Consider the following 26,750-nt stretch of genomic DNA (forward strand, 5'->3'; position numbering starts at 1 on the left):
TGTTGAGGCAGCAAGGTGCATTGTGTGGGACGGCTTCCAAGTAATGGACCACAATAAAACAAAAACGTAATCCATTACAATCGTTAGTCGATTAATCTATGTAATCAACATCACCGTATAATGGTCCCTGCTCTACGACCACAGCCTGCATGGCACACAGGCAAATAAACTCACCCACACTTCATTAAGCAGTGTCGCGTGTGCTCACAGCTGCTGCTTGTAATGTTGTTGTTTTTCTCAATTCTCATTTCGGCTGTGTCCAGCGAAGATTTCCCAAGTGAAAATGGTGCTTGTGAGCGCACAAGTCAACTGTAATGTTTGGCCGGTCTTTTGGATTCGTACAAGGGTGAGAATTTCTAGAGATGACTGCTGCAATGGCCCAGCCCGAGTGCTGGCCAGCATCGTCGCTTTCGAGTTCTCATTCCGTCACTTCATTGGCGACATCGGCATTTGCCCGTGAAGGCTTTCGCAGCAAGAGGAATAGCCGGTATCGTAAAAGTAATTTATTTTTAAATGTTTGTAAATTATGCCGGCTGCGTTGTCCTCATTAAAATTCCGCCTGTGCCGTCAGCTTCCTGCCATGCACTGAACAACAATTCTATTTGGAACTCTAGTTGTGCCAGAGTACGGCCCCAGAATATGATGAAACAAAACTTCTTCCTTATCACCACAGTGTTGCTTCCTTATATTCCCTGCAAAAAAACCATCTTTGTCGCATGGCAATCAAACCAACATTTCGACATCTCGGAGCTGAAACGTGCCGAATTAAAGTGGAAAAACGAAAATTGGATGTGTTGGACACTGGCGAGACCATCAACGCACTACCCTTGTGTGTCCAGTTTAGTCACGGACGGATGAAACCTGAATTCAAACCCAGACGCCAGCAGTGTTGGCAACGTGCTATGACCCATTAGCCACTCTGTCGCTACCTGAGTGTGCTTATTTTTGTGAAACGTGAGTTTGTATTGAGCGGCTAAACTGGTATGCCCTCATTTGCCTTCTAGATACTACCGGCTAGCCGCTGTTGCTATGGAGATTGCACAAATATGTTTTGCTTGGGAAGAAGCTGAAATATGATGGCCGTTTCGGCGCATACAAGTGGGTTCGAGTGACCGTGCATTTCCCTCCCAGGTGAACTTGAGAGACAAAGAGTTTCCAAAATGTATAGCTCTATTAACGTGTAAATACTATGGGCATTGTGAGGCTCGGAGTACGATTTCTTCAGCTGCAGTGGCGTTAAACCCTGCACTCATGAAACAAATGCGGTTCAAAGCGATACCACTGTTCACGATGAAATTAGATTTTTTTTTGGTCTGCATTAATTTTCTTATCCAGTAATTATCTCAAACATGCCTTTGTTCTGGCGCCTCTGTGTACTGTACGGGTGGCGTGGTATCAATAATAAATGATGGCATCCCCGAACTGCCAAATATACTTATTTAAGCTTGTTACGTGGTCACAGTCCACCAGCCAGTGACAACAACACAGGCATCCTGGAAGAAACATCCCATCACTCTCAGCTCAGCCACCACCAATGACTGCACACACACAAACAAACAAATGACCCATTGTTATTCAATTTGGTTGGGCACAATTTGGCTCCATCACAGCTCTGGTAATGTAACATTACATAGGGTTTGATTGTCAGGCAGAGTGTTTTAGAAAGTGTGTGTTAAAGATACGCAGGCGACGAAGATGCTCTGTCAAATATTTGTTGTGCAGTCAATCACGGACACGTGGGGGTAGGATATTTTTCAAAATTGGATTTTTTTTCGTGTCGGTGACTCAACGCTGATAGAGCACCAGGAATAGTGTTGAGGAGAAGAGAAAAAAAAAATCACCCAAAAATATAGAAGCAAAATAAAATGTGGACGAGCCGAACAGTGTGATAAATTATTTTTTAATATTTTCTGAAGATTGAAAATATTGGATGTCACGCGATGCTCTGCTGGCTTTGAAATCCGCTCGGGAATTATTCTCATGACATGCTTGATTGGCATTGTAATTCGTAAAGAAGTCCAGAGACACGTATTATAAAAAGAAGAGGCAGTCGCCTGGAAAAATAAAAAACTCCATTAACGAATCTGTTTAGTTCTCTCGTTGTGGAGCGCTGTTCTCCCATTATAGCAACAACAACAAAGCAATCGAAACTCCTCATTTTTTTAAGATGGCCATTAAGAACCACATTAAGGAGATGATACTCATTTAGGAGGCATACTTATTTTTAAAAGCCCTCGCTGCATTCCGTAAGCAACGGCTACACGAATCCTCCGATTGGCTATTAGGGAGCGCCAATTAGCCTGACAGCACCGTGCCGTTGCTGTACTCTCCGCTGTGCCTCTATAAAAGACCCAGGTGTGTTACGGTGCGCGCAAAACGGCCGCGTGGTGTTCGGAGCGGGAGGCCGTCGTCCGGGGGGCAGAGAAGGCGACGAGCGATGGGCGCCTCCCGGGGGCGTTCGCATTTCTCAGGGGGCAGTTGGGGCCTGTCGGGGATTGAGCCCCGCCCCCAAATCGCCTGGCATGCAACCGATGCCATATGATTTCAGAAGCTAAGCAGGTTTGGAGCCTGGAATAGGGCTTGAATGGGTGACCACCACCGTGCGTCACCAGGACCTACCACCCACCCACCTGCACCCCCTCCGCCTCATCCCAATTCACAATCCGCACTGACCAGCGTGGTGAAGTATGGTCAAACAACTTCCCTGACCGACACGGCCTGGCGAGTGATATTAGTGATACGAGGACAACGAGGCGTTCATTCGGCAGCGGGTTGACAAACGTCTCTAAATTATTATTAGTTGATGATACGCATTGCGGCGACTGTGAACGTGGGTTATTAGATGGTAGGGATGCCACCTGCACGCAACATTTATTAGGCACAGTTAGCTGCTTCGCCGGAGAATATCGAGTGTCACCACGACACAGTCCGTTGAACGCTCGTTGGACACAATCCGAGCTCTGTGCAGCAGGAGAGTGACACTGAATAGCTCTGCAGGGGGTGATCTGGCATCGATGGCTGCGTGGTATCTAGCCGGCTGCTCTTCCTCGCTTAATGCCCTCCCTGTGAACTCCTGAGGGTAACGCCAAAAGTTTCAGGGCATCTTGCTTTGATGTTGGTGAAAAGGTGAAGATTAAGGGGCACCCCTGTAATTGCTTGTTCACGCCACTGCTGGTGGAAGAGGCCCTCGCGCTCGTTGCACACAAAGTGCTCGCCACAAATTAACCACGATCTCAGCTAGGAGCATAAACCATCACGCGAACTTTGGTCACCCTCGCAGCAGCAGCTTTTGGCTGGCCGTCGAAGAAAGACGGTCAGCGCATCGCACGCTTTCAGATGCGCTTCTGCGGCCGTCTGGAACGCTCTTCCTTCACAGATTAGGAAGCCACTGAAGCTATGCACTTTTAAATCATTTAGATTGAAAACTCACTTCTTTAGAACTGCTTTTTGTGTTTAGTTTGTTGTCCTTCCCTCCCGCACCTCCAATTAGCACGGTTGGCTACGTACGGTACGAAAGAAGTTCAGCATACATAGCAAACAGGAGAGAACACTTTCTCGAGCTAAATCTTTTCCTACTCTGCCACATGAGACCTGTCGATAGTCTAGAGGTGGTGGTGGGCGAGTTATTACTGCTGGGTGGAGAGAGGTGGGGGTATTTTAGAAACTGGCGCCATTATTTCAATTGCTGTGCCCAAATATTGAACCGGTGACCTGGATTGCAAGTCCGGCTTGCTAACCATGACATTCCAGCAGCATCCATCGCCTTTGAAATTGATGAGGCCTTATAATAACGCCGCTAGGCAGTAGTTTATTATTGTTTCTGAGGATAACATTTAATATTCTATAACTTTATCAACAACATAAAATTAAAAGTCCCGTGTGAGGGTGAAAAAGTCAGTGTTGTAAATTACAATTTGTACTCATGTCTGATACACTTTTGGTATTTAAAGTTCACAAACATAAAATAGATAAAAACTTTGAGGCACATATTAACCTGATAAACTTTTCTAGGAGTGTAAATAATTCCTGAACACACAGCTACCAGCACTCAAAGATGCTAAAATATTTAGACTGGAAATGTGTTTAACTTTGTATTAATTTTAAAAATATTTTTTGTCAGTTTCATGAGGGGAAATATTGTTATTCCATCCTAGTGAGCTCCATTTCACATAAATCCCACGTAGTCGTTTTGGTTATTTTTTTCACCTCTTAAATGTCAAAAGAAAAGGTCTTGGGTGTGAGATTATTTAAAAATGGCGGTGGCAGCTGTCTCATTCTGAAACAACAGTATTGCCTCGTGCGATACTCGCAGCAAACTGCGTGCTCTTCCATGAAATATGTGCTTGCCATCTGCACTTACCCTTCACATTGTCTTGGGCTATTTTATTTATGAAATGTCCCCATTGGGGAAACAATTCGGCGAACAGGCTCGTGTAAGCTCACAGGTCTTACTGGACTCAGTCCTTTTAAAAAAATATGTAACAAATGGGAACTCTTCCCCATGGACGTTCACTAAGTGCATTTTAGAAAACGGGAAAAAATAATTCGAATACTTTTTCCTCGCTGTTGAAGCCAGATAAGTAATATTTAACACGAATGCACATTCCCATTTGTCAGAGATCACCAAAGTGCATCGCGTTAGTTTGCCGGCTCAGCAGGAAAATCCGAGGCTTGTCTCGAGTAGCAATGTTTCATTTTCTAAAACTGCTCTCTTTCAAAAAGAGATTATTATGGACAGTTGTGAAAAAAATACTGCAAGGCCTCGTTGTGGAAGTGAAGCGTCTCTTTGATGTCACCTGTTAATCCATCAAAGGCCGGCTCTGAGCCTTGGCAAAACCAAGGTAACTTAGACAAAATACAAACCACGCATGCTGCTACTGCTGTGATAATTCTACAAGTCACTGGAATATATATTTATTACCAAACCAGAAATATCTAGCTTCAACATCGTCGTGCTCCAATGGGCCAGTGCACCGGACTTGCAATCCAGAGGTGGTGACCAGTTTGATTTTATCTCCTGCCATGGCAGTTTAAATATTTGAGCCTGTTGTGTTGTGAACCACCCCCTGCATCTCACACCATCTGCGCACCCAGCAGTACGCCAAAGTCATGGGTGGTGGGGTTAAAGTGTGGCACAATAGCCCAAAAACACCTTGTAGAGGTGCTGTCGAGTCGGTGCTCTGCCTAGTGAAGGCCCTTCTGCCAGCAGTGACATTATCAAGGCATTTTAGGGCTGCACCTTTACCTTTTACCATACGCAAACGTTTGAAGAAAACAAAATATGACAATCAACTAAGGCAGATGTAACAGCATCTAAATACGGATTGCAGCACTGTACACACTGTCCTGCCGTAGGAGGAGCTAATACTTGGCCTTCAGGTATTTATTTGAAATCTGGTGCTTGTGACCTAACTGCATTCCACTAAAATATGTCGCAGAACTGCATGTTTAGAATGTTTTCTAACCCAAGTTTATTGCCGTGCAAAGATGCCTAACGATCTTTTGACTATGACAGATGTTGAAAACAGCCTCGGGCTTCTGTTGTCTCAGCACACGTTTTAGCTGTGGTTGCTCCACACAATAGCAGCAGTGCGGCCTACATCAGGATATTGTTCCTGGGTTTCTGCGCTGTACAAAGGAACTTGCCGATAGAGGCATGAGTAGCAAAGTACATTGATCCTGCGTGAATGGCTCGATTTGACATGGAGGGTAATCGGTGGGCAGTAGAGGCCACAGTAGAGGTTTTTTTGGGGGTTAGATCGCGTAAATATAAATGTGTCTTTAAACCCACAACCACCCAACACAGCCAATTGGTAAGGGTTGTCACACAAACAAAAAGGCCAATTCGTTACTAGCAGTGGCGGCTCCTGCAAAATCTCTCAGGGGGGGCAAATGTCTGGATGATTGATAAGGATAAGGTCCACCCATGCAATGGATAAATTAACAGCTTAAGCATGTAAAGGCAACTTCACTTCTTTAATATTAATGAAAAATAAACTGACTCTTACAATACATCTTGTTTGTTTCTATACTCACTATTATTACAATCCACTCAGTTTCTTTTATTAAAGATTCCACTAGGTGGCGACAAATAGTATTGTTGACTGAAACGTGCTTACGTATGATGACGTAAGCACGTATGATGACGTAAGCACGTTAGTGCGAGCCCTCCCGGAAGCCATAGAGAATGCATTGCAGCGCCCGCCGTTCGAAAAAAAAACATCTTTGAATGTAAGTCTATGGGACCACTCGGGGCGATTCTCAGCTGGAGTGAAATCGCCCAAAAAGAGGCGGTACTCCACAGAACGTAGCATGACGCTGATTGGACTATATCCAGAGGCACAGTGACGGCTAGCGTGACTCTGTGGTTGAATGACATTGGTGGTGCGTCGCCCAATCGCCCTAATGAAGAAACCGCCCCTGGTTACTAGTACGGCACACCGGTGTGTTGGAGAGTAAACCCACAATATTTACAAAATGTTCTGCACTTCGAAACACCCATGTCAATGTGCCACACCTTTCCCAACCAATGCCACTGACCAGCATGGTGAAGTATGGTTAAATATCACCCACAACCCCACCCCACCCCCACCCTGTGTGGTGTGGGGAAGACCCTACTCCACCAGCGGATGAAGCAAAGGGCAGTTCTGTGTGTTATTCAACAACGTTTAAAAAAAGAAACATTACAAGTCAGTTGTTTTAGTTAGAAAATAAAATGTCGTATTTTTCGCTTCGGCATCGGCACATTTTTTTGTCGTTGCGTCGGTGTGGGTTGCAAAACCCTCTTACGGGGTCCTCACCAGTTGGAGGGTGTGGTACCCAGAGGTATGTTGCCCCGAGGTATGCTGCAAGGGTTGGTGGATGTGGTCCAAAGGCCGCCCGTTTTGTGTTTTGTCTCTTCACGTAAGTCGTGAAAAGGAATGCGCCATCGTCACCGTCCCAGCATTGGCACGTCCCAGTGCATCCGACGCTCTGATATTTTACAAGCGTTTTGAAACGCAACTAAAACTATTTTTATTTTGCCAGGTAAGTGCCCGCTGAGCTATATGGCTCTTTTTCAGAAACGACCTGGCTGTCACAAATGATAGCTCAAGGAAGTGGCTTATCACGAGGACATTTATAGGGGCCGAATACCCTAAACGCTCGTATCTCCCATATAGAGACAGGCACTCAGCCCAACTGTGCTCATATTTTTCTTGAGTTCAGGCCACTCTCAACAACACTAATATGCGGAGAGAACGTACGGATAAATCATTTACATTTTTCCCTCCTTTTCAGCCAGTGGAGGAGCTGATGACTCTACAAAGTCTCTTTTTCAAGTAGAATTTATAATGAACAATAATGTGCATTGTTCTTTATAATAAAAACTATAACACCCAGAAATAACCCATGTTTACAGATACCTGCATATTGATATGTCGTAGAAATCCACACGGAGGAATCCAGAGCCTACTTGGTGGACTAACAGGTGGCGGCTGCTCCAAGGGCCTACTCTTTGAGAGATCTCACGATGATTATTGCACCGTGAAACTCTACTTTACAGTCCTAAAAACTATGCCAAAGTAAATAAGCCACTTTCACGATTATACGAATGATTGATAATTACCAAACAACTTTACATTGCCTGAATAATCCTGGAACTGGCCACATGCACTTCCACTCCTGGCCACCGGATTAGTTCCCCCCCCCCCGTCTCCACGGGCACATTCGAGCCGTGTCAAGACAGGAACCTCGCAGTATTTTGCCGAGTTGGTAACCGAACCAAAGCGCGAAACTCTGGCCTCACGGGACGCGTGTGAATGTGGCTCGGAGGGGCCGAGCGGGGCCAGGCGTGGAATAGGAATGCCTTTTTAATGTCGGCGGCTCTAGATTATTTTTCACACTGCAGAACGCGCCACCACCACCATCCCGGCGTGGATGACCAAGTCGGCATGGCCGAGTACATCCGATGGCGCCTTCTGCAGTAGGAAAAAACAATCTAGAGCCAACATCCCGATCTGCGCCGGGCCGGCACAGCACGGGTCCCGGGCACGGCTCGGTTGTGTGGTGGAAAAAGAAAGGTGATGAGAGGGTGCCCACCTGGCCTGACGGAGCCGGCTAATTTCTCACCCCCCCCCGCCCCAACCTCCCCTCCAAGGTCTCCTCGCACGACATCCGCAAGGAGAACCCTGTGCAGTTCCGCTTTCGCGCCAAGTACTTCCCGGAGGACGTGTCCGAGGAGCTGATCCAGGAGGCCACGCAGCGACTCTTCTACCTGCAGATCAAGGAGGGCATCCTATCGGAGGAGATCTACTGCCCGCCTGAGACCGGCGTGCTGCTCGCCTCCTACGCCGTGCAGGCCAAGTACGGCGACTACAGCAAGGAGAAGAACCAGCCGGGGTACCTGGCCAATGAGAAGCTGCTGCCCTCACGGTGAGAGAGCGTTTTGTGTTTGCGCGTGTGTCCGTGTGTGTGTGCGGTAGTGGGGAGCGATAGTGTAGCGGTTAGCGCGCTGTGCTATGAACCCGGCGACACGGGTTCGATTCCAATTTGCAGCCAACACCGGTGACGGATACTTGAGCCGGTTCTGGGCCTCCCCTAGGTCGATTTCAGCCTTACACGAGTACCTGGCATGGTGTGTAAAGAGCAGCACAGCCTATGTTGATGACATGGGGATGTTTGCCTTTGTTCTACATCTGCCTATTACCTCGCCAACCGTGCTAAACGGAGGTGCGGGGAAGGACAACACGGCATGTTTGCCCACGTGACAACTTGATTTTATTGGCTCTGTCGGACGGTGGAGGGTTATAGTTAAATTTTTAAAAATGACATTATCCCTACACCATCTAGCCCAAAATAAACTATGAATCAAAGTATTTGTTGTGAAAGCCCGTGTAAGGTTAAGGTCATTGGAACAAAGGGTGTCAAATATAAGCACACGATGCTAATGGTAGAGTAACAATAACAACAACAGCAACAAGGGTGACGAGTGAGACCCGTTGAAGGTAGGCTACGAACGCTGTCAATTTAACATTTTACATGGTGGTCAGTCTACAGCTTGCGTGGGGTAAATTGTGGGTACTCTCACATCTTCCGAGATGTCTCGCCAATGTGAAAGAGAAGGCCAAATTATCTCTATAGGGGCTCTCCCTAGAGATCCCTGTAATGTAGCTGTGTCCCTTCTGCCAGCAGCAGCGGCAATAGCAGTAATTATTAGGGCTGCCCCTTTGCCATTCACGTGCCAAACTTGTGGAGCGCACTGTGGGTCGTAGGATGACAAAGGCAATGTCATGCGCGGGCTATCTACACGATCGCGCTTCTATTTCAATGTGCTGACACGACAGACTATGTTGATGGCGTAATAATTGCCCAGGGACTATGCCGTTCAATTAGACTGGCGTTGTCGTCCACAGGAAGGCACGCATTTCCGAGACATAATCCGGTTTATGTGCAAAGTAATTACGCTCTCTGTCGCCTTCGCGGTTACAACCCAGAGTGGGTGGGTGGGCAGGGCGGGGGCGGGTCGGTGGGGTGGCTGGGATTTTAAATGAAAGGTTCCGTCATACGACCGCTTGCCGCTCTCGCAGGCAAAACCGGGCCACGCGGCCGCCGTGAATTTGTGGGGCGAGGCGGCGCGGGCGGCAGTCGCTTGAACGCGGTCGCGCCATGCGGTAGCCCGTTTGTGTTTTTTTGTGCTCCCGTCGTAAAACGAGAAAATCGAGTGCAACGCTCAGCCGTTGGCGCCGCTCTTAAAACGCCGTTGCATAAAATGTGAACTCTGGCTTGGAGCGTGGGTGCCGGGACTCTAGGCCCGTTTCTGGGCGCGTTCCCCTGTTCCCTGTAAACCTCACAGCGATGAACGCCGAGGCTTGCAGTAGTAGCAAGCCCACGCTGCTAACACGGCACCGCGCTGACCGATTTACAAGACGAATGCAGTGGGGCTCTGTAAGTGAAACGATAATTATCGTTTAATACTTCACCTACACGCACCACTTATTAGTGGTGCGTGTAGGTGAAGTATTAAACTTCAGATTTAGTTTTTTAAATGATCGTTTCTTTTATTTTAAATTTGGCTTTCACATAAGCGACCCAATACATTTTTTTTAACTGCCGAGTGTATCACGGAATTGTTTTAGCTGTCGCGGCTATTAAAAGGAGTGCCCGCAACTTCAACGGCATAGTTGGCGTGTATAATTGCATGTGCTCGTGTCTTCGCTGTGAGTGAGGATTGTGTTACTTGTGCGTGCATCCCATTGTGGAATTGAATCGCAACACCTGCCATGCAGACCCCCACATTCAGTATGCGTACAGCAATTTGGCTGGCTTACACGATATGTTCTTCATGCAGAATTGATGTCATGCTGTAATGTAACCTTGGAAAGATTGACAATTGCTGCTTTGCACGGTTGTGTTATTGTATTTAATTGAATGCTGTGCCTCAATTAAGACGTCCGTTTGGTTTGGCGAGGCTCTGAAAAGCTAACGCGTATGCATTACAATGATTAAAATGCGAAATTATATTTGGCATAGAAAAATGTATATACGTATTACAAAAAAAACCTAATTAATATAATCTTCTGTCGCTACACTACAGGATCTTAGCAATCGAGCGCAATGGCGATTGCAATGCTGCTCCGTCACCGACGCTGCCCCACGGTGGCCTCGTGGTCAGATCACTGGACTAGCCATCCAGAGGTCGCCGGTTAGATTCTAGCTCCCAGCGCGGCAGTTTAAAACAATGATGCGAGTTTCTTAAATAACCTCTGTCCACCCAACGGTGTTTACATGGGTATGTTTACACGAGTATGCCCGCAGTTAGTCGGTCGACTGGTCGCGTGTGGCCGGATAAAATGTGGGTACTCCCACCCATTCCATGGCTTCTGACCAGCGTGAAAGAGTAGGCCAAAATACCCTCTAGACGGGCCGTCTAGACCTGCATCCAAGTGGGAGGCACCTTCCGCTAGCAGTTGCGTGAGCCACCAATTTTCCATGCCGGGGATTGAGCAAGCAGGAAATATCTTTGCCACGAGAAGCCAAATTTTACTTTCAAATCGGACATCTGGAAAGTGTCACGCAAATAAGCGGCAGACGGGTTAGCGCATTTGACCTCCTGTCGTGCCATCCAGATTCCTGCCGAAATCCCACGTCGCTTGTCCAAATGCCGCAGGTGTTAGATTTGCGTGGAGGGTTTTCTTTCAGGAGAATTGAACCGATTTATGTCGCGTCTCTTCCTGTTCACGTGAGATGCTCTGTCGCATTACCGCTGACCCGCTTGCGTACGTTTCGTTTACGGAGAACGTATATAATCATTTATGGCGGGCGTGCATGTGTTTTGGCTAACCGCTACACCGGCCGCTACAAACGCGCCGGTCCGAATTTCATGCCCGCCCACCGGGACAACATCTGCGGTGAACGTCTCAACCAGTCCCGGCCCACCTTTAGGTTGACTCGACCTTAAAAAATGAGTACCTGGTTTGGTGTGGGGAAAAGAAACCACCCCCCAAACTGAGGAGATGAAGGTGACCGGGCATGAGCGCTGGCCACACTCGCACCCTTGCGATGTGCTGTACCAACCTTCGTAGGGGTGCTCGCTGACAACACTCGCTGCCCCCACAGCTTGGGTGGGCTACGTGGGGGGAGGCGGGGGGAGGGGCAATTGGTCTCTCTTTTGCGTGTGACAAACATCCCACTGTTGAGCGAGCGGAGCCATTTCATTTTTTAGCGCGGCATTTTCCGTTTGCGCCTCCGTTTTGAAAGGTCAGGGGTGCACCCATTTTTGTGTCACCTCGCACAACGCCTCCAGGTGTTGACCATGGTAAGTAGCCATGACAATCGAGCGGCATTGTCACACCCGGATTGAAGGCCCCGTAGAAGCGCGACACAGTGGCACACCGTTCCAAGAATTTATGGGCAGCATGAAACGATACGTCCCGAACGTTGAGTAAGCGTTGTGCACAGCGCAAGAAGCCGCTTGCGATCGTTGCAGAGTGAATCGGCCAACTCCGCGTTACTCCAAAACGGCAGCGTGGCACCGTCTTGGAACGTTACCTTGTTAGCGCAAACATCCCGCAATGTCGATCACACTCACTGGCACGTGGGTTCCAATGAAACTCGGGACCAGGGGTTCCGCTGTTTAAAAGCGTGCAATGCAATGTGCTCGTGTGTGTGTGCGTGCGCACGTGTGTGTGTGCGCACGTGTGTGTGTGCGCACGTGTGTGTGTGTGCGCGTATATGTGTGTGTGCGCACGTGTGTGTGTGCGCACGTGTGTGTGTGTGCGCGTATATGTGTGTGTGCGCACGTGTGTGTGTGCGCACGTGTGTGTGTGTGCGCGTATATGTGTGTGTGCGCACGTGTGTGTGTGCGCACGTGTGCGTGTGCGCGGGGAGGTTTTAATAAACTAAACCTTTTTCTTTCTCCTTCCGCCTACTCTTTGAATGTGCAGTGTGTTGGAGCAGCACAAGCTATCAAATGCCCAGTGGGAGGAGAGGATACAAGCGTGGCATTCGGAGCACAATGGGATGTTGCGGTAAGAGAATCGTTCCGCTGCGTGCGCGTCGGGGACCGTGGTGGAAAGCTGCGGCATCGGGGTTTGCGCCCCAGACCCAAGTTCAATTCCCGCTCGCCGTCAACACCAGTGGCGAACATCTGAGGCCCTCTTCAATGAGTACTTGGCGCGCTGTATAAACGCTAGCACTGGGAGACGAAGGTGGCTGGGCATGGTGATGGCCACACGATATATACATTGATAAGCTGGCCTTAATCGGTGCTTCATAATGAAGGTTTTTGGGTTAGATCGCGTTATTATAAATGTGTTGCAACACTCCACCACCCGACACGGCCAATCAGTCAAAAATGTGTCACGTGAACAAAACGCCAATTCGGTGCTTATTTACCACATTGTTATTACAGTTCTCTGTCAATCTACTGCTGGATGAAGTGCCTCGTCCATGCCGTGTAGGGCCATGCCATGTAGACCATGACGGTTGTTTGACAACACTTCAATGCACCATGAACCCTGGTGACCCTGACTTCGATTCCCGGCCACAAGCTAAGATCCAGCGGTGAGTGACATCTGGACTGATCCTCGACACCTGCCCTCAGACAATCCACGCTACCCAGCGTGGTGAAGTATGGTCATGCGACTCTCATAACCACATTACATTCATCCACCCATCCATCGGCGAATTGTGACAATGGGCTCTAAACTCGGAAGGTGTTATTGGAACGTGACCAGAAGCGGCCGCTACGAGGGGTGACGTGCACGATCCAAACGTACTGACACAGAACGCGTTTATCCGTTAATGATGTTTTCATAATTCGTGTTCTTGATGGAGCGCCTCGGAGCGCTTTACACGGACACGCGATGGGCAACTTGCATCACATCTCATCTCAACACATTTGAAAGGGCACTCCCAGTGGCAGATGTCCCGGTGTGGCGCAAGGTGACGTGGCACCTGGCCCTGCAAGCGTTCGTTCCTTAGTCGGCCAGTCGGGGGCGATGGTTGCTATGTGGTTTAGCCTAGGGGCACCCCCAGTGGCAGCTGTCCCTAAGGCACAAGGTGACGCAGCACCTGGCCTGCAAGCGGGCCAGTAAGGGGCCGATGATTGCTGTTATGTTTAATCTCAATTGATTATATTTGCTTGGTCAAACATGCGCAGATGAATGAACGTGCATACTGTGCAATGTGGCTGGCAGAGGTGGGACAAAGTCATTGTTATGCAAGTCCAAGTCGAGTCGCAAGTCATCAAATTCATGACTCGAGTCTGACTCGAGTCCAAGTCACATGACTCGAGTCCACATCTCATAGGTGGGACAAAGTCATTGTTATGCAAGTCCAAGTCGAGTCGCAAGTCATCAAATTCATGACTCGAGTCTGACTCGAGTCCAAGTCACATGACTCGAGTTCACACCTCTGGTGGCTGGAAATATAAATATGCATGACAACAAGATGGGGGGGGGGGAGGGGTTGGAGGTGGGGGGGGTCCTTCCAAGCCTTTTATTTAAACGAGCAAACCGACATCTGAGACTAGAGCAAGGAGATCGTAGTCATCGTCCGTCCCAGGAAATGTGCTGGCTTCGTTCGTGGCCTCGGTTCGGAGAGCCGGCCCTGCGTTTTCACGGCGGTGGCTGCCCTGCCAATCCCGGACGCGGGGAGCGGCCTTGGTGAGGCGGCTCGCTCGGCTCCTTCGAAGTGCGGGAGCCACGCGCTTCACCCTGGGTCAACCGCCAAACCAGTTGTGAGGTCACGGGGTCAACGCAGAAACGGGATGCGCGCCTTCCAATGACGCCGCTTAATCAAGCGTGTGAGGGATTGCGTGAGTGCACAAATTCTATTTTCTATTTTATTTTTTATACACCATGGGGAATTTGCTCAAATAATAGTGAAGCAGCCCGACCTAATCAAATGCGGGTTCATAGCACAGTCGTGCGCCGTCAATACGTTCACATTCAAAGCTGCATGGAGACCTGACCCAAGACGATATTCTCACTGCTCAATCACCAGTCCTGCTCCTCCGTGCCACTTTCCCGCAAGGCTCATATCTCTAGCCTCAAGCGTTGACCGCTATAGTACGACGGCGATGCGGTTTGATAATTTAAAAAGTGAGATTATGGAGGTGACTGTGGTGGTGGCGACGGGGTCAGAGCGTTGAGCCGGCACGGCTGAGAATCGAATCCCGGGTGTGTGTGTGGGGAGCTTTCAGCAGCTCCTAATTCTAACTGGGCTCTCCAGTGCAAGCTCCCGGACCAGTCACACCAACGGCTTGCACAATAAAAACCATCAATGCATTTGCTTTTGCACTTTAATACCTTGGAAGATAAAAAAAACAAATTTGGTTTCAATGTTATGCACAAAAAAAGCAATCTCTTATGGGGAAACTGCAACAGCAACTGTGTGAGGGATTCTAGATTTGAAGCTTTCGTGACTGCAAGGATTCATACTCTTAGGGTTTTTTTCGGTAAAGTCACGTAGGTAAAAAATAAAAATAGAATAAGAAAAATAATAGATGTATTATTTTTATCTCTATTATTTCTATTATTTGTATTATTTTTTATTTTTACCCACGTGACTTTACCGAAAAAAAACCTAAGAGTATGTGTGAGGGGTGAAGATGCCGCTCCAAGGAATCTTTTTTGAGGCGAAGTCCCGCGAAAAAACGCCTTCCACGGCCGTCCTCTGATGCATGGGTTTCAAGTTGGTGATGAGGTGCAGAGATGAGGATACCTCACTTCCCATTAGCACGGTGGGCTACGTACGGTGCGAAAGAAGTTCCACGTGCAGTGGCAGCAGCCTTAATTTGCGACGGCGACGTGAGCCGTTAGTGTGCCGGTAGGGGGCGATGTTTGCTGCCGCGTGTGTGCGCGTTAGCCCGACCACCGAGTGATTTGCGTTGCGACTTTGGGATGGGGCAACGTTGGAACCCTGACGCCCGCCTACTCCAGCCCGTGGCATCGGTGGATCTTTCGAGTCCGCCGCGAGGCAGACGGTGTGCGGAGTGGTCACAGGATCTTTATGGCTATTGCACGCACAGCGGTCGCCATCGGGGTGGCCGAATTGCGCTGCCACCGGTCACTCTACCGCCAATGGCTCTGCGAGATTCCGAATGGATTTCTTCATCTCACGACACAACGCCCATCGTAGGATAATAACACATTGGTAAATAAACCAATATAACATATCCATTATTTATAAATGTGTCGTAACCCTCCACCACCCGACACGGCCAATCAGTAAAAAAGTGTCACGTTGACAAAAGACAAATAGTTCACTGGCGAATTGCCCGATGATGCTGGATGCAATTACCAGCGAAACGTCGTACTCAAACATTTTAAATGTTGTGGTTTCACGCTTCAACACACCGGTGGGCTAAAGTAGTGAACTATTTGTCTTTTGTCAACGAGACACTTTTTTTTACTGATTGGCCGTGTCGGGTGGTGGAGGGTTATGACACATTTAAAATAATGCGATCTAACCCAAAAACGTTGATTATGAATAACATATCCATGCGAAGTAAATCGCACTTTGTGTCATTTATCTTGTGACGAGCATTGTCCACAACGACACCCAATGATCATTTTTTCGTAACAACAAAGGAAGGTTGTGCATCTCATCTGAAGCGCATCTGAAGGTGCACATGTACGTGCAGAATGCACTTGCACGCCCTCAGATGTACAATCACACACGCACATACGATAGATCGTGTGGTTTGGTGGGAAGCTGAGCACAAGCCTTTGGCCCTGAATAAAATAGAAACACAACCGCTCCGTGGTATTTCTAAAGGGAGTGAACTTTTCATTACGACCGTGCACAGAACATTAGTCAAGGGGGCACTGGAGTGAAATGGTTAACGCGTTGTGGTGTCCATTTGTGTTTTGGGTTGATGTTCCATTACATGACTTGTCTGTTTTTTTGCGGACGCGGTCTTCAATTGATAATGTATTACGCCGGTGTGCGTTCATCCCCTAGGTCAGGGGTCGGCAACCAAAATAACAAGTAGAGCCATTTCTTTCCAATTCGGTACACAATTCAGTATTTCAAGAGCCGCAATGCATCTGAGTACATACTGTACATACGTACATATCGTCAAGAAGCAGCCCGTAAAGAGCCGCATGCGGCTCCGGAGCCGTAGGTTGCCGACCCCTGCCCTAGGTGTTAAAGTTTGTGTGTGTGTGTCTGGTCATATATGTGTGTGCTGTATATATTTGTGGGGAGCGTTGGGGGCAGTGGTTGGCCCGATGCACTACGAATCCATCAACTCCAAGTTTAATTCCCAGCCACGGCTGTCACCAGTGAGGAGTGATGTTAAGAGTAATTCTGGACAATTCTCTAACAAAATAAACGATCGGACAATGTGCATCCTTCACATGTTTTTACATAAATGCCACCTTCCCATATATAATCCCTGCACGTACCATATTTTAAAAGTATTTTTTAACGCATCTCATCAGCCACACACACGGCTGTCTCCGAGAACATAGCTTCCACAGCAACACAAGCAAACCCTGGACCGTCTTCAACGTTCATTGCTTCACCAGCAAAGCCAGACCATCGCTACGTTGAATCGGCCTTACATGTTCGCCTGGCGCTGCATTTGCACGTAAGCACTGGGGAGGCGACAACGGTGGCTGGGTGCGTTGGCGTGTACAACAACCACACGTTGCCGTTAGAGGTGTTCGTTTCAGCGTTATTTATTTATTTACCCCCACGGTTTGTTAAAGACGACAACTTGTGGGTGGACTTTGTCTTGTTTTTGTTCGTGTAAACCGCGTGCCAACCCAAAATGCATTGCTATAATCCACGTGAGTATAATTAATGTGGTTATTATTTTATTCTTAGGTTTTTTCGGTAAAGTCACGTGACTTTACCGAAAAAACCTCAGAATATGATTCCTTGCAGTCACGAAAGCTTCAAATCTGTGGTTATTATTATTCGGATTGTTGACACTTGATGCCAAGGACGGGTTGAACTGGAGCCAAGAAATACTGCTGCTGCTGCTGCCTGCACTTTTGCATTGCTCCTCCCTGTTTTGATTTGATAACAGTTGGGGGGCCTTGGCATAAGTGCTTATTATTGCACTGTGCCTTATGAAATACAGCTACCTGAGTTAGATTGCCAGCCATGGCTGGCATCGGTGCGTATCTCAAACAAATTCACGGCCCGCTATTTCACGAACTCTCAATGACCAGCACGGTGAAGTATGGTCAAACAACCCCCCTTTGACTGACACAGTATGGGGAAGGCATTCGTCCAGCAGTAGCTTGATTAAGGGCTGTGAAATGTGAATTATGATATCGCCTGCTCTGCATCAACCGAAACTAAATGCGCAGATCCTCACGAACGTGACCTAAAGTTTGTGGCTAGGTGTTCTAATTTTCAATTTGAGGCGTTACAAAGTAAAGGGACACTTTGTTTTTGCTGGGAGCGTCATTGTCCCAATTAACGGCTGAAGCTTTAATCTTAGCTTTGTTTCGTTTCGCTTGTGTTGTGGGCATGCTTTTACAGAACCGCATCACCCGCTCAACAAATCATATACATATTTTTTCCATCCAATCGCCATTATTTGCCGTTTAGCAAATGCATTACGTTAGATCATTGGCAAATACTTCAAAGCTCTAACCGATACGCATTAAAGAAGAATTTGCACTTTAATACAATAGGGATGGATAAGTACAAATATAACTGCACGGGGATTAAATTAAATCCATTACCGTTGCGCAGAGATGAGAGCCGTGGGTTTGAGCTGTTTAAACCTTCCCCTTTGCAATAAGATACTTTATTAAACGGCCTTTCTGATTCTCCCAGCAGACATGCAAATGCCCCATTATGCGGAAAGCCACCGGTGATGCCGACGGTCCCTTGTAGTGTATTTTATTTGGTTTTCAAATGAGGGTATTACCACCCCTCGCGCGGGGAGAGAGGAGAGTGCTTGCGTGAAGAATGCACGGAATACATGTTCTTATTTCAACCCCCTCCCTGCCCACTGCCTTACCCCACCTTCCTGGCATCGTAGCGCATGCTTCCAATTCGGTGCTTTGGAATTGTTGGTGGGGGTGGTTGGTGGCTCACACAAGGATCGTTTTGTGTTTGAGACTCCCCACTTTGCTGGGCCTAACGATGATGTTTATAGTATTTGGCTGCTATAAAATATCCACGCGATGAGCCGCTTCGTCGAGCTTTCATGTGTGGCGAGGTCGCTTCTGAGACAGAGCTACCTTACTCAGTGGGCCTTAACCTGGTCGGATAATTATAACTAGCGCCACGGAGATTGCAGCGCCAATAACATCGTGAGCGCCGTCTCTTCGCCCGCGCACGAGTCTCGCTCCACTTGATCCCGGTTTCCTCCCCCGTGCAATCTACTCGCTAAGCGGGCGATCACACGACCGGTTTGTTGCAGAGGTTCGTGGTTGAAGCTCAGCGGCAGCCCTGGTTAATGCTGCGGGGGTATTAACCGGCCACGTTGGGGGCCATCCCGTGACGTTATTTGAAAAAAGAAGATCAAGCCATGTGTTGGTCCCAGCATCACTTTCTGACTTTATCAAGTTCAAAAATGACGCACGCAAATTAGCCAATTGGGTAAAGCCACAGAGCAGCAACACCATCATAGTTGATGATGATGACGACCTGATGTTTGTCTGTTATTGTTATGTTTTTCACTCGCGTTTGTATTTGAGGAGTGCGACAGAGGAAATAATCACACAAACAAATATTCATTGTATATCTTTAGACCAAATGTCAGGACACATACGTTTAATTAATGTAAGTTAACACTGCCACTAAAACATTTAAATTATTAATTTAAGGGTAAACATTCTAATATAATGAATATCTATTTTTCTTTTTCCTTTTAAAATCACATTTGAAAATGGACAGAAAATGACTCAAGACGAACGAGTTAAATTAGTTTTTAAAAATCCTAACTTCATTGCAAAAGATAATTCATATTTGCGTGAATGTTAATAGAAGTCAGTTTAAACATTTGTTAAAATAAATGAAAAACCCTGTTTGATTTCTTACAATAAATATAAGAACTCCTGTACAATAACCCGACGTGTCCTGACTTTCGGGCCACGCTGTCCAAGCGCCCGATATGAGGCTGGCCACGGCACGCGAGAGCGTGGCAAGCGCCGTGCCTCCGGTGCGTTCCCCAGTGTTGCCCAGTCCGTGATGGCGCAGCGATTCACTGGGTCGTGCCCTCGGTGTCTTGCAGAGAGGACGCCATCATGGAGTACATGAAGATTGCTCAGGACCTGGAGATGTACGGGGTCAACTACTTTGACATCAAGAACAAGAAGGGCACCGACCTTCAGCTGGGCGTCGACGCGCTCGGCCTCAACATCTACGAGAAGAACGACAAGTACGACCCCCGCGCTCCCCCTGCTTGCTAAAGGGGGACAGTTTCGTTCGCGATCCCCCTGCTTGCTAAGGGGGACAGTTTCGTTCGGCCCGTTTGGCGATCCACCGCGGCCGTACGGAAACTCCCGCGTGCCGGGCCGATTAATTAATAATCGTGTGAAAATAATTATAAAGTCGGTTTTCTACAGCGTAATTCGCGCAAAGGCCTTCAAAGCGCCTGACATGATTCTTAAGGTTACGGAAAAGCCTGTTGTAAAAACAGGTGAGATTTAAGACAACGACACATTTATATTTACGCGATCGAACCCGAGTAAAAACCCCTGTATTTTGGATTTACGATGCGGTTTAAAAATCGTAACAGACTCGGGTTCCCTCGTGTACTGAGGAGGAAGGGAATGTCACTTCCGTGGGCCCTGGCTTCACTTCTTCAGCTGGGTCTGTCCGGGTCTCCGGACCCATAAAGCTACTTCTACACCCGGCACACCACGCCCAGTATACCCGCAGCTACGACTGTGGCTACCAATCGTGTGCCCGCTCCAGCCTATTGCCGTGCCAGTGGTATCCACAGCTGCAATCAGCTGCCAGTGATATGAGGGGCAATGACGTCGCAAGTGGTTAGTGCACCGCGCTGTCAGCTGCCTCAAGTTCGATCCCCAGCCATGGCTAACACGGTGACGAGAGTGACCATATGAAATGGGTTCTGGCACTGCCCCGTTCACCAGACCCGTCACCGCCCCCCTCGCCACAACCCGCACGACACCAGAGCGGTGAAGCATTGGTCGAAACGACCCTCTGGAGTGCACTCAGAGATAATGCCCTCGGTGTGATCTCTCCACACGCGACTGCCTCCGCGGCTCCGTTCCGTCCATTCACGAGGCATCCGGTCCGGGCTTTGCAGTGAGCCGGTACGCGTGTCGGTGTGTGCAGGTTGATTGTCGTAAAAAATTCCCGAGCGGATGGAGAGCGCTAATTAGGGGCGCGTGAAAATGACAATCAGCGGTGCGCGCGTGCAGTATTCATCATGGGCTGCTGGGTATTCAGCGTGACCTGGCGGGATATAGTGCTGCGCAACATGAAGAGGCATATATTTTGTATTCAACATGTTCTATGTTTATTGGCACACCGAATCATTAAATAATTTGCAACCAGACAGTAGTTTGAGCTAGGACGATGGAAGTGCAGTGCGCACGCACCTGGCCAGCGGTGTGAAGGCGGTGTAACTGCACCGGAGCCCACTGCCCCCAGGTGGGAGGGATACAAATAGTGGGGCGGGGATGGAGGAGGTGGGACTGGGCCCCGGTTTGGTGGGGGGGGGGGGCATTTAATTCCTTGTACCAGGGCCCTACACCAACCGTGCCGTGCCAGTGTGCCACTGGGCACCGCGAAGGATTTATCGCGTCGAGATCGGAAGAGGGTCCCTCGCATTGGTCAGCAACCGCGACTGCGGCTGCTTCCCCAACGCCTTGCGGTTTCTTCCAGTGCTTCTGCTGCACGCTGTTGAAAATCGCTGACGTTGTTTGCGGTTCACACAAACGTTTCGCGTGCATAAGGGAAATGTTGCCGAAGTTTGAAGTTGCTCAGTTCAAACTCGGTCGAATTGTAGTTTGTTCAATATTGGACGATACCTTTTTTATGGGCAACCCTGGACTATATATTCGTAGGGGTGCCACAGTGGTGAGATGTTCACTACCTCGCCTGGTAGGATCGATCCTAACCCTGACACCTGTATATTTGGGGTGTGCGTATTCTCTCTCTGGTCACGTGGATTTTTTTCTCCGGGTCCTCCAGTTTTTTCCTCCACTTTTAGAATCAACATCACGCATTCAGACTATTTGGCTGCTATAGATTTCCACGTGATAAGCCACTTCGTTGAGCTCTCATTTGTGGCCAGGTCGCTTCTGAAAAACGAACTGCATAGCTCAGTGGGCATTACCTGGTAAAAAAATTAGTAGATATATTTGTGGGCGTCTGCTTTAGTTCCCTTCCGGCTTTGTTTCGAGACACTGGGGTCTCTCCACCTCTGCCCATCTTGCGCCAGCTGTGCGGCTTCCTTGGAGATAATTTTCTTCAAACTCAAGACGCACGTTGTGTGCCGGGCCCCACGTGACCTTTTTTTCATATCGTTGTTTCAAGAAGCTTACTGTTATTTGTGCGCAAATTATAAAACGTTTTATTTGTTGCCTCCCTTGTGAAGTTCACATTTCTAATAACGTCCACAGTTCCAGCAAGCGGTGTATGTCGCAGAGTGACACGTTGTTATTTGAGCAAGGTCTTCCGACTGCCGAGGGTGATTTCTCCTTATTACTGGTAAGCTTCAGCTTTATCCGATCTTGCACACAGGCTGACTCCAAAGATCGGTTTTCCGTGGAGTGAGATCCGAAACATCTCCTTCACGGATAAGAAGTTCTGCATCAGACCCATCGACAAGAAGGCCCCGGTGAGTTTCCCTCTCAAGCCTCCTGATCTGCCACTTACACGGCTTGTTGACTTGACAGATTTAATGACTAAGTCAATTCTGTGTGTGTGTATATATATATTTGCGGGGAGCGGTGGTGAAGTGGTTAGAGCACTGCGCTATGAACCCGGCGACCTGAGTTCGATTACTGCTCATGGCCAACATTGGTGACAATTATCGCTTACCTGAACCAGTCCTGGGCCTCCGCTAGGTTGACTCAGCCTAAAATGAGTACCTGGTATGGTGTGTAAACATCGCCACTAAAGGCGGCCGGGCGTGGTGTTGGCCACCCACTCCCTCGTGTGCCGTGCTGGCCTTCATAAGTGCTCGCTAACAGCACTTGCCCCAACAGTCTGTTAAGGCTATACTGGGGAATTGTTGTCTGTATATATGTAAAGCGATATGTTTACTGAAGTGGGAAGAGCCAGCAAGGTGACTCGGCAATAGAGCGAGAAGCAACTTACGATCATAAGGTTGCGAGTTCAAATCCTAGTTGGGGGTTGACTTGGCCCATAATTCCTCTGGGGTCGATACAATGAGTACCTGTACCACTTGTTTGGGAAAGTCAACAGCGGGTATTCTTTGAAGAGACTCCATCCACACTTTGGGAATGTGGAATTTCCACCGCCGTGTTCAGGGCTGTAGACAGGCAATGAGTACCACCACCTTGATGCTCATTTGATGAAGAGAATCACTTTCAAGACCATTTTCATTCTAATCAATACAAAACCATTCACCCTGAATCTGCCTATTCTCTTCTGGTCTCAGAAGCTAAGCAGCACAAGTGTCTGGTTTGTAGGTGGATGAGCGGTTACTTGGGAATTCTGGATTCTTGAATCTATCTGTGTGGAACTTTGGTGGGTTTTCTCTGCTTTCCCAGTCTTCCTCCCACATGGCACCAAACTCTCAATCCTGGCATTGAGCAAACGCCTCGTTTCAGGGCCCTACTGAAATGTTTGAGACTGAGTGAGGCTTTTATGGATAAATATGTGGCACAATTACCATTATTATTTTTCTGCCCATTGTTGTAATTAGTCATTTCTACAATGTCACTTTGAGAGTGCTGCTTTCGGCTCATTAGAGCAGTGAGACTTTTTTTTATTTTAATTTGGCAATTGCCCCAATTTTAAAATAGCCCATTAAAAGCTCGTGCAAATGGCACCAAATTAAAGGGATAAAAGTCGCCACGGGTTTGGAAATATAATTTCACTGAAGCATTTGGCGACGCAGCATTGTAGATATTATCAGCGAGTGGAGATTGAGAGGAACGAGGCAAGTGCAGGAAGGAGGAGGGCAGATTATTGAGACAGCCATTGGAGTGACACTGGGGGAGGGGGTCGAGCAAAGGGAAGACACAAAGCTGGATGGTTAGATACTGTGAGAACGGACCATGAAGGTCGGGTACAAACTACTAAAAGTTTTTTATTTTACCAGATAAGGCCCACTGAGCGATATAGATTGTTTTCAGAAGCGACTGGGCCACAAATGATAGCCCATTGAACTGGGCCTATCACGTAGAAATTCATAGCAGCCTGGTAAAAATAAAAATAGTTTATAGTTAATATTGGCATAAAGGGAATTATGCTCGTCACAACTGACCCCTAATTGACGGAACAGTTGCGAGCACATTGAGACCCAAACCGAGGACGGACGCACGTTGAAGATGGCCGCGTCAGCCCGTGCGCAAAGCGTCGGTGATTCTCGTGGTGTACTGACCGTGCCCCCCCCCCCCCCACTCCGCGCAGGACTTTGTGTTCTACTCGCCGCGTCTGCAGACCAACAAGCGCATCCTGGCGCTGTGCATGGGCAACCACGAGCTGTACATGCGGCGGCGGCAGCCCGACTCCATCGAGGTGCAGCAGATGAGGGCGCAGGCCAAGGAGGAGAAGCACGTGAAGCTGCAGGAGAGGTGCGTGCGCCCTGCGCAATCGAAACCCGTCGGTCCGCCGTGTTGCCACGGAGTTTTGTGAGGCCACTCGGGAAGTGGTCGGGGGTACAGCCGGTGTCAATAAAGTTGTGCAAATCTGGTGGCTCGCGCGCACGGACACACGCGCGTGCCCGCGCGCCTACCGGATTATGAGTGCATCATAATTCAGAGAATGTGGTGGATGATGGAGGGAGTGATGGGGGGGAGGGTGCAGGGTTGGCGAAGGTTCACCCTCTGCATAGGACCGGCTGCCCTTCAGGCTTCATGATAAGAAACTTCATTTGTCAGCGAGTCGGTCTGTTAGTCACGCGCTTGCTTCGGTAATTTTCATAACATAAAGTCCAGCAAGGGCTCTTTTTATAATTGGAAGGAATCGTGAACTCGCGGTATTTGATGATCATCATAATGATGATTCACAATCTGACGTTATTACCTAGGTCACAAAAACCTTGGCAAAACAATTTCACCGTCTTGAGCTTTTCTGGTTTAAACCGTTTCTAGACTCCCTTTTAATTCTCCTGATTTTTAAGTTGAGAGTTGGGAATAATTTTGTAAAATGAAGACAATGTAGGGCCCACGATTATTGGAGGAGGAACTAAACTGTAAGATTGTAGAGGAATTAAGGCCCTTAAATGTTTGGTGACAAATATATTGAACTTTACTTTGTTTGTTTTTTGAACCAAGGGGTTAGAACTTTTTTTTTTACTCGGATGCTTTCTGGGTTGCCGAATCGAAAAATTCCGGCGTCATCACACTTTTAAGACTCCAGTTTTTCAGGCGCTCGTTGTAAGTGTGTGACTTCGAAGCCAATGGAAAGCGGGCGAAGCCCAGCGCTCGTTAGGAGCATGAGCGCACAAGAGGACGTGAACTTTGGAATGACACCCAGAGGTTGTGACCACGTCCATGTGATCAGTGTGCCCCCTGTCTGCAGAACTAATGTCTCTAGCAAGCAATACATCAACTTTACTTTTAGCCCTAACCTGCTGTCTGTTTTTTTAACCTTGGCCTATTTAAATACGTTGTTATTGTAATTATTAACGATCTGTTTTTTTACACTGAAGGTTAAGTGTAACTTTTAATTGGGGTGGTGAGGCATCATGTCAGCTAGTGTACTTGGCAGATTTGGAAAGGTGCATCTATGGGTCCTTTTTTGCCAGTTTCAAAATTACAAAAAAATATAAGAATAGGCTTTACCCTTTCTGGCAATAAAACGCCGAATAGATACCTTTTTTCAAGGCATCATGTCTGCATTAACCACACATATTTGTGGCAAAAACATTAGCCTACATCTCGTAACGTCTCTCTCCGTCGTGCCTTCCGAACGTTGCCACGTGTTGTTCGGCACGATGTCCGACGTTTCGCAGCACAGTGCTGAGAGCTTCTTGAAGAAGCTTCCAGCACGCCGTTGTTTTTACACAAACAACGACAACAACAACCAAACAACAACAACGTCGGAGAGTCGAGCCGATCGGCAGCATCAACAGCGGCCGTCAATCCGATGTTATCGAGGGATGAAGTGAGCGGCTCATTTCGCCTTCCGAAGGAGCACGTGGAGCGAAGTGTCGGATCTCTCGCAGCGAGCAGCGCGCACGCGCGGTACCGACCTGGAGAGGCATCGGTAGACAGCTGCAGAGCAGCACAATGGCCAAAACCCCCACAAAGGTTGTGTCGTGTAACATCAAATGTAACACGAGGTCGTTATTTCCCTCTAAGTCCATATCCCATCATTAAAAACAATCGCTCGCGAAACAGCAGCACATTAATAACCGCGTTCAACACTGAGGCTTCCCTTTTTGAGGGAAAATGGGCCTTAATAGCCTCCCAGCCGGGTAAATGAAAGTGCAATTGAATTATAAACTGCTACGTGTTGAGACGAGACAGATGGTCAGGCATATTTTTTTAAAGACTCTAATTCGATTACAACTCTTTGCCTGCTGGTTCAGTGCGAGAGTTCCAGACTTGCGATCAGAAGGCAGCGAGTGCGAGTTCACATGCCAGCCGAGGGTCAGATCAGGCCACCATTCATCTAGGATGATTAAAATGGGTGCTGCTTTTAAGGAAGTCAAGAGCTGTTCGAAAACGAGGAGACGGGTTCATGGCCTGAGGTCGCCATGTGGCTCAGAGCTCAGGAGCAGCCCAACCTAATCAAATGCGGGTTCATAGCACAGTCGTGCGGTCAATACGTTCACATTCAAAGCTGCATGGAGACCTGACCCAAGACGATATTCTCACTGCTCAATCACCAGTCCTGCTCCGCCGTACCACTTTCCCGCAAGGCTAATCTCTCTAGCCTCAAGCATTGACCGGTGTAGTACGACGGCGATGCGGTTTGATAATTTAAAAAGTGAGATTATGGAGGGTGATTGTGGCACGGCTGATAATCTTTGGGTGTGTGGGGAGCTTCCAGCAGCTCCAGATTTAAACTGGGCTCTCAGGTGTGGAGAGTTGAAGGTCCTCAGATGAGTCGCACCAACGACTGCGAAGGGAAAAAACGGGTGTGAGAGAGATCAGCGATTGTCACATGACAGTCGAGCC

The 26,750-nt window shown here is 48.2% G+C and overlaps 1 protein-coding gene across 1 annotated transcript in view; it reads left to right on the forward strand.

Annotated features, from left to right (window-relative positions):
- The window catches only part of LOC144948606 (radixin-like), a 63,494-nt gene that overhangs the window by 28,899 nt on the left and 7,845 nt on the right, over window positions 1-26,750 (forward strand). The window contains exons 4-8 of the mRNA XM_078878196.1: window positions 8,138-8,412; window positions 12,423-12,506; window positions 19,688-19,834; window positions 22,174-22,270; window positions 24,034-24,197. Of these exons, the coding sequence (XP_078734322.1) occupies window positions 8,138-8,412; window positions 12,423-12,506; window positions 19,688-19,834; window positions 22,174-22,270; window positions 24,034-24,197 (767 nt within the window). The remainder of the gene's footprint in view (window positions 1-8,137; window positions 8,413-12,422; window positions 12,507-19,687; window positions 19,835-22,173; window positions 22,271-24,033; window positions 24,198-26,750) is intronic.

The sequence above is a fragment of the Lampetra fluviatilis genome, chromosome 50 (genome assembly GCF_964198595.1).
Source record: "Lampetra fluviatilis chromosome 50, kcLamFluv1.1, whole genome shotgun sequence".
Lineage (NCBI taxonomy): Eukaryota > Metazoa > Chordata > Hyperoartia > Petromyzontiformes > Petromyzontidae > Lampetra > Lampetra fluviatilis.